Raw genomic sequence first — 10,364 nt, forward strand, 5'->3', positions numbered from 1 at the left:
ATATGGTAAGACTATGTTTAGCTTTGTAAGAAATTGTCAAACTGTCTTCCAAAGTGACTGTACCATTTTGCATTCCCACCAGCAGTGAATGAGAATTCCTGTAACTCTGTGTCCTTGTCAGCATTTGATGTCAGGTTTGTTGTTGTCGTTATTTATTTATTTATTTTTGGTCATTCTAATAGGTGCATAGTGGCATCTTCTTTTAACTTGTAACTCTATGATGACAGGTGATGTAGAGGATCTTTTCATGTGCTTTTTATGTTCCATCTGTATGTCTTCTTTGGTGAAGTATCTGTTCAGATCTTTTGCCCATTTTTAATCACATTTTTTCTTTTCTTATTGTTGAGTTTAGGAGCACATTTAACACACAAATCTCGAGTTCTAAATACTATTCTCCACTAAAAGAAGCTTTGGAAACTTGGTTGGTTACTGGTCTGAGCAGGGGAAAGACAAGATGAGCTAGATGTTTTACTAGAAAGTAAAACAGTGCTCAAAAAAAGGTGAGGACTAGTCTAAAGGGCAGAGAAACCCATAGACAGAGGCCTCGGTGGCCGGAGCCAGAACTGACGGAGCAAAAAAATAATGATGGTATTAGATTATAACCTAAAGAATAAAATAAATATTCATGAATCCATATTGGTAATATATAAATAATTGACTAAGTAAATAAATAAATAAGGCAGAAGGGATGGGTCTTCCCTAGAGAATAATTCTAACTAAATAATATAGAAGGAATAAGAGAAGTAGAAAATCACCATTAGAACACACAATACCACAATAACAACTATTGCAGGCAAGATCCACCATTAGATGCTAATAGCAGATGAAAGTGAGGTGAAACAGGATATTTGCACAGTCTTCAATATCTACTCCAATATATTTATTAATTTAAAGAAGAGAAAAATAGTAACTTCACTGTGCAGAAACCCCGCAGACATGACCTAAACCTGTTGTACCCAAGATTGCGAATCCGAGAAACCACCAAGGAGCCAACACCGATGCAAACACACGAGGGTTTATTTACAAGCTCGAGCTTGGGTCCAAGTGTACCCGACACAGCGGAGCAGGGACTTGGACCCGGAGGTGGGTTTCAGCTTAGTTTTTAAAGGCTGGTCTAGGGGATCTTCAGAAGGGATGGAGGAATTTCTCAAGTTCTGTTTACATTTTGATATGGGGCTTTCAAGGGCGTTGAGCTCTGTTCTTATTCGAATAGGGGCTTTCTAGGATGTTAAGCTGCAAGCTGTTTTCTTCCTGTAACTGAAGTAAGGTAAAGTTCAGCCCTTATTCACAGGGGCCTGGGATGGCTGCACTTGTGATAACGCTGAACTCAAAGTGGAATGGCCTTAATTTTCTCGGCCTCCACAAGCCAAGTGATCAAAGTTAACATCACTACTAATAAGACATATTGACGTCTTAAACTGCCAATATAATATTATATTGAGAAGGGTGCATTGCTTCTGTGGTATTCTTGCCAAAAACGCATGACCTCAGTCTACTCATAAGAAATAGCAGAATCAAATATCAAATATAAAATATCAAAAAAAGAAATATCAAATATCTTCAATCCAAATTGAAGAACATTCAGTAAAGTAACTGACCAGTACTTCTCAAAATGTCAAGGTCAGAAAGACAAGGGAAGACTAAGGAATTGTTACAGATTGTAGGAAACAAAAGATCAAGACAACTAAATGTAGTATGAGATGATGGATTAGATCCTGGACCAAACAACACCCCCGTCCACCCAAACAAGAGGACATTAGTGGAAGAGCTGGTGAAATCAAATTTGTAGTTCAGTAATGTACCAATTCTCTATTGATGAATGTTTTACTAGTTTTGACAACTATACGTGTGGTTATATATAATGTAAACACTAGTGAAAAACAAGTTAAGACTATATAGGATTCCCTGGACTATTTTTGCAATTTGTCTCAAAGTCTAAAATTATTTCAAAATAAAAAGTTGAGGGATGCCTGGGTGGCTCAGCAGTTGAATGTCTGCCTTTGGCTCAGGGTATGATCCGGGGAGTTCTGGGATCATCAAGTCCCACATAAGGCTCCCTGCAGGGAGCCTGCTTCTCCCTCTACCTCTCTCTCTCTCTCTCTTTCTCTCTCTCTCATGAATTAATAAATAAAATCTTAAAACAAAAACAAAAACGGTTGAAAGAAATTTTGATACTCACCTTTTATCTTATCTGTTAGTTATATAAAAACATCTTCCTCTTCTGGCACTACAGTTGAGTAGATGCATCTCCAAGTTGGTGCCTTAGTTGTACCTTACAAAGACCATTGCTCTATAAGGTCAGTAGCCGCTGACCTGACCCCCCCCCTCAAAAAAAAAAGTGGGTTGTTCGGCCTGAGGTGATGTTATGTGGTATACTATGTTAGTGGATCAAATACTCTGTGAGCCTTTAGACAGTAGGGCTGGCTGAGGCCATGGAGGCAGGAGAGGCAAATCCATACACATAATATGTGTTTTGTTGATTTCAAACTTCTTCCCTTTCAGAGTGGAAGAGGTCTAATGTAATTGACTTGTGACCAAGTGGCTGGCTGGTCTCCCTGAGGAATGGTACTATGTGGGGGATTCAATGATGCAGTAGGGTGAACACTCAGCGATGGCAGTAGCCCAATCAGCCTTAGTGAGTGGGTCTTTTTGGGCACACTCACCATTGTAATCAGGACCTAGTAGTGGGCCAGGGGCACTTATCTGAATGGTATAGAGTCTCTGTTACAAATGTCACGACCCTGCTCCCCAACCTTAGGGATTTACATTGTGGTTCTTCTTTTAGGGTTTGCCACAAATGCTCCCTGGCATCTCTCTTCCAAACATAGATACCTCCAGTACCATTAGCTACATGTGGCTAATGGAAGCATAGATACAGAACACTTCCATTAGTACAGAAAGTTGTACTGGACAGCGCCACATCTTGATCTAACAAATTACATGAAATACAGAGACCACAGGAAGATATTAAACAATACCACATGGATGCAATCATCCAAATACAGAATGTGGAAAATTCTGCAGAACAAGTGACCCAGTTTCTTTAACAAATAGCATAGAAAAAAGTGAGGTGGGGGGAGGGAAACTGCTAGAGATGAAAAGAGATTTATGAGACATGTTAACCAAATGCATTGTGTGGACTTTCACTGGATGTTGATTTGAACTAACCAACTGTGAAAGAGACTTTTTTTTTTTTTTTTTTTTGAGACAAGCCAGTTAAGCATCACGCTGAGAATGGAAATGTGAATTCATTCAAATGTGGTTGGGGAGAAGGACCCAAGTAGGAGTTTGTATTCGTGATTCAATTGAGAAGAAAAACAAAGCTGGGAATAGCTTTATCTTAGTAATGTTAGCAACATGCTTCTCCAAATTTGCTGTGGAGGGAAAACGGAGCTTGGAAGAGTTTCAAGAGCGGCAGCCACATCACTGCAGGATGGATCTGAAATCCACCCAACCGGAGGGTGGAGATGAAGGGACCGCTGTCGTCTTCTTCACAGAGCTGGTGAACTACTGCACATCCTTAGCTCTCCTCTTCCAGGGAGTTTCCTGGCTTGCCTCACCACCCTATTCCATCCCATCCCGAAGTTGCCTCCATGCACTTTCCTTTTTTTTTTTTAGATTTTATTTATTTATTCATAGAGACAGAGAGAGAGAGGCAGAGACACAGGCAGAGGGAGAAGCAGGCATCATACAGAGAGCCTGACGTGCGTGCGACTCGATCCAGGGTCTCCAGGATCACGCCCTGGGCTGCAGGCGGCGCTAAACTGCTGCGCCACCGGGGCTGCCCTCCATGCACGGTCCACCTCAGAGTCCTGCTCTCAGTCTCTTCTGTGAGACAAGCTGACACTTGCAGGATAAGAGAGAGGAAGGGTGTGCGCCAAGGCCCTAAACTGACCTGGAGCTCAGGGGATACAGGAACCCAAGGGAAATGGGAACTTAGAGGATAAAGAGGAGACTGGAAAGACGTGGGGTAGGTGGAGAGGACAGCAGGAACCAGCAGGACCTTTAAGGCCATGGCGTGGAGCCTGCCTTCTTTTGAAAGACCAAGGGAAGCCACCACAGAGCACGGGGCGTTAAGCAGCGAGAGGCTGCTATGCTGTTTCCCTGTGTGTGCGGTGAGCCTCACCTCTCCTGCAGAAGTACTGACGCGTGCCTGCTGCCCTCCTTGACTCCGCAAGGTCTGGTGGGGCCACCTTAAGGCCGTGCGACCTTAAGCAATCCTGCCCTCCCCACCCTCCTCCCATTCAATTCACTGGTGCGGCCACTTGGCCACCTGCCTCAGTGGCCTTCTGGCTGTTGCCGAGAGATGGCCAGTCTGCTCCGGGCTGCTGCAACTTTGGGGCTGTTCCCCCGGAGGGGCTACTGCTCCAGGGGGGCGCAGGTAGGTGGGGGGGCCCACTGGAGGGTGGGGGGTCAGATGCCAAGTTTCCAGCAGGCTTTTGCTGTACCAGTGCCCTGTGACCTTGAGCAGAGGATCACGGGGCTCACTCCATGCCAAGCGGGGGGGGGGGGGGGGGGGGGAGGAGGAGGGGAGGGTGTTGTTGAGTGAGATGGGCGGCCTAGGCCCCCCACCCACCCCGCTGCCTACAAATGGCGCTGGGGGGTGTAAAATCAAAAGCTTGTGGGCTCCAGGGCGCCCTCTTTGGGGATCCCAAATGTACAGACACATTTTGAAACAATGCCCGGGAGGTAAGGATGGTGGGGATGGGGTGCACCTCAGTTGACTGGCAACAGAGCTTTTCCTTCCCGTCCTTCCTTTATCTCTAGCTCAGTGTTCCCTGGTGTCCCTGGGACAGTGTTGGAGGAAATGCAGAGATAAGTAACCTTTCAAGCCACTAAGGCAGGGCTTGACTGTGGACTTAACATCCACTATGTTATGGAACCCTGGGATGTTCCTTTTTTGTAGAGTGAATCTGGTTCCTATTTTTACCCACGTGGTGTGTTTTCCCAAGTGAAACACTGACTTCGATGGCTCTGTTTGGAAAGGGGCATTCTTGTAGAGTGGGTTTGCTTCCAGTGGGCCCAGTGGCGAGGCCTGGCTGCGCTGGCCCTCCGGTGCTGTCAGTGGGGGGCAGGGAGGACAGAGGTGCCTGCATTCCCTGCCCCACTCCGGGACCTGCCACAGGTGCCTCCGAGTGATTGGCAGTGTGTTTTTCCTTTGCAGGGTGAGCTCAGCAAAGGCTTTGTGGAGGCTCTGAAGGCAGTTGTGGGGAGCTCTCACGTGTCCACGGCTGCCGCCCACCGAGAGCAGCACGGACACGATGAGTCCATGCACAGGTGTGGGGGCCCTCCCCCATCAGAGCCAGGGGGGCTGGGCTGCTGGGAGTAAGAGTCCTGGACTGTCTTCTCCCCCACCCATCTGTCTTAGGGGGGCTCTGGCATTCTCTACCTCTCCTGCACATCCATCCCTCCCCCGTCGTGTAGCCTCAGGCCCTGTGATATCTTGGGGCTCCTTAGACAAGAGCAGGACTAGAGGGTGCCATGCTCCCAGAAATTGCTGAGGGTCTGGTTCTAGGTGCCAACCTCCAGACGTTGTGGTGTGGCCCCAGAATGTGGAACAGGTCAGCCGGCTGGCAGCCCTGTGCTACAGCCAAGGATTGCCCATCATCCCATTTGGCACTGGCACGGGGCTTGAAGGTGGCGTCTGTGCAGTGCAGGTATGCAGCGCCCCCCTCCCCCGCATCCCCCCACTGTCCTGCCTGGGCTCTGGCCCCCTCCCATGTGTCACATTTGTGGCTGCCTCCACCCTGCCTTACCTGCCGCCTGGGGGCTCCAGAGTGGCCACCAGGTCAGTCCCTAGATGGGGTCCTATGGAATGTGGCCTGGCCCTGGAAAGACGGAGGTCAATCAGCAACTTGGCGCCTTTCCTGTCAGGGTGGTGTCTGCATCAACCTGACCCATATGGACCGAATCCTGAAGCTGAATCCAGAAGATTTCTCTGTGGTGGTGGAGCCAGGCGTCACCCGCAAAGCTCTCAACACCTACCTGCGGGACAGTGGCCTCTGGTTTCCTGTGGGTAGGCTAGAACTTCAGGCCCTTCTCTGGGGCCCTGAGGGCTCCCAGGTGGCAGGGCTGTTTTGGGGGCTTGAGGGGACCCCTGTATCTCTGGGCACTTGCCCCAGGCTGCCTTCTGCCTGCACTCTGCCCTCCAGACCCAGGCGCAGATGCCTCTCTCTGTGGCATGGTGGCCACCGGGGCCTCGGGCACCAATGCTGTGCGCTATGGCACAATGCGTGACAACGTGCTGAATCTGGAGGTGGTGCTGCCTGGCGGCCGGCTGCTTCACACCGCAGGCCTAGGCCGTCACTTCCGGTGAGCACCCTCGACCCCCAGGAACTGAGGCCTCCTCAGGCTTCTGAGGGGGCTGAGACATTGAGGTTTGGGGTTCTTCCCGCACCAGGCCAGTTTGGGCTATGCAAGGAAACACCTGCCTCGATGTCAGGCCGGCCAAGTCCCCGCCTGGCGGGGGCCTGGGGGACCATGCTGGGCTTCCAGCTCAGGCTTATGGCCAGAAACCCATCGTCTCATGGCTGGGCACTTACCTACCTTCTGTGTCCCCGGGGTCCAGGAAGAGCGCTGCTGGCTACAACCTCACGGGGCTCTTTGTGGGTTCTGAGGGGACACTAGGACTCATCACAGCTGCCACCCTGCGCCTGCACCCTGTCCCTGAGGCCACGGTGGCCGCCACCTGTGCGTTTCCCAGTGTCCAGGCAGCTGTAGACACCACCGTTCACATCCTTCAAGCTGCAGTGCCCGTGGCCCGCATCGGTGAGCTGGGGGCTGGGCAGTCTAGGTGGGCCCCCCAGAAGAGGCAGCCTTTGAAGTCTGGGCCTCCCCTCCCCGGCCTTCTCCTTGGCCCCAGAGTTTCTGGATGAGGTCATGATGGATGCCTGCAACAGGCACAGCCAGCTGAACTGCCCCGTGGCGCCCACCCTCTTCCTCGAGTTCCACGGTTCCGAGCAGGCGCTGGCCGAGCAGATACAGCGGGCAGGTGTGCTGGGGTGCCATGGGGTGGGGGGCGCAGGCTGGCCGAGTGAGGCCCCGTGTCCACAAACCCTGCTCCCCTGCAGAGGAGATTGCCGGGCACAACGGAGCCTCCCTCTTCTCCTGGGCCAAGGAGGCTGAGGAGCGCCGCCGCCTGTGGGCCGCACGGCACAGCGCCTGGTATGCGGCCCTGGCCCTGCGGCCCGGCTGCAAGGTGAGTCGGGCTGAGCCGGAGGTGGCCCCCCAGCCCCCCCCGCTGTCTGGAGCAGCAGGCGGAGACCCACCGGGCAGCACTGCCCTGCCCAGCTCTTCCCAGGCACTAAGCGGGAAGGTGGTTGTCTGCGGAACCCTCAGGAGGGGCGCCGGCCCTGAGCGGGGCCTGGGCACGCTCCTAGGGGCTGTGAACGCGGAGGTGGCCCGAGGGAGATGATGAGGTGGGAGGGGTCAGGCTGACTGGGCTCTGGGCAGCTAGGGGGCCGCCGGGGTCCCTGCAAGGTGGGAGCTGGGAGGGCCTCCGCGGGCAGGGCTGGGAACTCACCCTCCCGCCATTTGTCCGGTTGTCCAGGGGCAACAGGCCCAGAGCAGAGCAGCTAGTTTCTGTGGGTGAGGCCAGGCCTCCTCTGAGCTGCTCTTAGCCTTGACCACAATGACCTCTTACCTCCGGCTGGCGACGGGGCGAGCAGGGACAGCCTCACAGACCTGCTCCCACCTAGGGCTATTCCACCGACGTGTGTGTGCCCATCTCCCGGCTGCCGGAGATCCTGGTGCAAACCAAGGAGGACCTGAAGGCCTCGGGACTCACAGGTCTGCATACCCCCAAACGCGGGAGGGGAGGGGAAGTGGAGGACAGCAGGGCTGGGGCAGCAGCTCTGTCCTCTGGGCTCCCAGGAACCATCGTTGGACACGTGGGCGACGGCAATTTCCACTGCATCCTGCTGGTGGACCCAGAGGACACCGAGGAGGTCCGCAGGGTCATGGCCTTTGGAGAACAGCTGGGCAGGTAAGAGCAGGGCCCTTGGCAGGGAGTGGGGTGGGGGGTGGGGAGGACCACCCTGCTGAGGATCTCTTCACTGCCGCCCAGGCGGGCACTGGCACTCCATGGCACGTGCACCGGGGAACATGGCATTGGGCTGGGCAAGCAGCAGCTACTCCAGGAGGAGGTGGGTGCTGTGGGCATGGAGACCATGCGGCAGCTGAAGGCCATGCTGGATCCCCAAGGCCTCATGAACCCAGGCAAGGTGCTGTGAGGGGCTCCCAGGACTTGGCCCACAAGCTCCAGACAGTGGAACCTCCTGTTCTAGAACCTTCCTTCTTGTCACAGGACAGTTCTGCCTTGGCTCAGAACTGCTGGGCTCCTTACCTGCCTTCCCCTTGGTCTGGTCCTCCCTGCTGCCGGGGAGCTGGGGGCGGGGGGAGGGAGGCAAGGCCTCAGAGACTCAGCTCCCTTAGCCCTACTCCACCTGCCTGGTGACAGGAACATGCCTTTCCTGGTGAGGGTCTCCTTGTGCCCCTGAAATAAACCAGAACCCCATTTGCAGCAGCCTGGAGGTGAGCAGACAGTAACTGAATGGCCTGCTGTGCCTGCCCTCCCCACCTCCGTCACGTTCTCTGTCCTTTGTCCTTGTCTCTCATCCCTCCTCCCCTGCCCGGGAGGGGCCCAGTATGGCTTAGGCTACAGAAAGTGGCTTTCAGGGACAGGGTCCCTGTCCCATCTGCTGGTGAAAACCCCAGTGCCCGAGGCCTTTACCATAGCCCACATCCCTCATGACAGACTACCCAACTGAGCCTGGCCTGGGCCTAAGAGCATTCTGAACATGTTCAAGTGGCTGTTGCCAGTTTGAAGTGAAGATTTTCTCCTTGTATTCTACTTCTCCCTGGTGTGATGGATTATATTACTAGCTTTTTACCCTCAAAGTCAGAATCTGCCCTCCCCTGGGCCTACCGACCCTTAGGATCTCTGGCCCCACCACTTGTCCTGCACACTGGTCAGTTGTTCCGAAGCCCACGAGAGGGCGCCTGACGCCATAGGATCTGCTCAGGACTCAACCTCCGACGCGGCCTGTAGCGCTCTGCCCAGGGACACCTCCCTCCCTTCCACCTTCCCAAGGTTGGGGTGGGGGAGGCTCAGGGTCCCAGAAACTCTCATTTAAACTCCATCCCAGGAGCCTATCATGCGGGCTTGTCTCCCTTGCCCTGTGGCCTTGGCCTGATCAAAGCAGGGAGGCCGGTGGGACCTTCCCATCTCACCTCACCCTTACAAGCCACTGTTGAGCTCCTTTGCTGCCTCCACCCCCTGGACCCCTCCCTGCCTCTCCCCATCAGCCTTCCAGGCCCTGGGCAGAGGCTGCCTTCTGGGACTCCTCAGCCAAACTTGGTTCTTGGAAGCTACTACTGGACTGAGCCCAGTTTGCCCCTTTAGTACATTTCTACCCCTGTGCTGTGTGAGAGCAGTCTCTGTGCCAAGCGGTGGTGTGGGGGCAAGCCTCATGGCTCTCCCCAAGCCACCCCCCTACCCGATCTAGTGTTAGCCCTCATATATCTGGACACACAGCTCACTCACACCCTTCCTCCACGTGGATTGCCTTGCCCCCGAGCCCAGGGGAGAAGTCTGCAATGGAGGGTTCTCCCTTACTGGGGATGACTCTTCTTTGATGAGCTGAAAGAACAAGCACACTGTTCACTGAAATACCAGCCCCTGAAGATTCAAGTGACTATTTTTGCCTTATTTGCTTTGTGTGTGTACTTTCTGGGGAACCATCTGGAATTGAGTTACACATTTCTTGACACCATTTACCTATAGAATTTAGCATCTATCTCCTAAGCCGAACAATGTTAGAAAAACCTCAACACTGTGAAATGGCTGCTAGGTGAATGGTCTCAGTGAGGTGCTTCTGCCCAGGAAGCCCCCAAAGTGTCCTGGGTCCTTACTGGAGGGAGGGGATGGAAGCCACCTTGCAGTTCCTGCCGGTTCCCTCCCCTCCCAGAAAGATAGAGCTTGGGAGAGCTGCCTGGATGGCACATGAACGACAGACCAGTCCTACCTGGGAAGCCTGGACAAACCCTGACCACCCTCACCTGAGGAACCGGCAACCCGGGTGGATTCCGAGGACGCTGCAGCCAGCAGAGGGCTGCCGTGTGCTGGGTGGGAGTGGAAGTCGCTGGGGGTGGGGATAGGCACCAGCCCCAGGAGCCTGGAATAGCGCCCAGCGCACCCAGCACCCAGCGTGGGCTCCAGCCTGCCCCCCACCGCCCCCAGGTCACGACCACTTGGCTCACCCAGAGTGCTGCCAGGGCCACCGGGCCTAAGCCAAGGTGGTCATAAAGGCCTCTGCCTGTAGGCCCAGGGGTCAGGCAAGGAGATCTTCAGGGCCAGCTCTGCT

At 53.7% G+C, this 10,364-nt stretch overlaps 1 protein-coding gene across 4 annotated transcripts; it reads left to right on the forward strand.

The window, feature by feature from the left end:
* Positions 1-4,223: 4,223 nt before the first annotated feature.
* LDHD (lactate dehydrogenase D) lies at positions 4,224-9,709 on the forward strand. 4 transcript variants are annotated; one of them, XM_038538319.1, is made up of 12 exons: positions 4,244-4,381; positions 4,768-4,815; positions 5,165-5,277; positions 5,516-5,657; positions 5,875-6,016; positions 6,153-6,312; positions 6,569-6,793; positions 6,900-6,991; positions 7,071-7,198; positions 7,698-7,788; positions 7,873-7,984; positions 8,066-9,709. In XM_038538319.1, exons 1-12 carry the CDS (start codon positions 4,307-4,309, stop codon positions 8,229-8,231), a joined length of 1,494 nt encoding a protein of 497 aa, XP_038394247.1. In that variant the 5' UTR covers positions 4,244-4,306; the 3' UTR covers positions 8,232-9,709. The 4 variants fall into 4 exon arrangements, with proteins under 4 accessions (XP_038394248.1, XP_038394247.1, XP_038394249.1 ...); XM_038538318.1 differs by having other exon boundaries at positions 4,248-4,381; positions 6,569-6,768; positions 6,863-6,991; XM_038538320.1 differs by lacking the exon at positions 4,768-4,815 and having other exon boundaries at positions 4,224-4,381; positions 6,569-6,768; positions 6,863-6,991.
* The last annotated feature ends 655 nt before the right edge of the window (positions 9,710-10,364 follow it).

This window comes from Canis lupus, chromosome 5 (genome assembly GCF_011100685.1).
Source record: "Canis lupus familiaris isolate Mischka breed German Shepherd chromosome 5, alternate assembly UU_Cfam_GSD_1.0, whole genome shotgun sequence".
Lineage (NCBI taxonomy): Eukaryota > Metazoa > Chordata > Mammalia > Carnivora > Canidae > Canis > Canis lupus.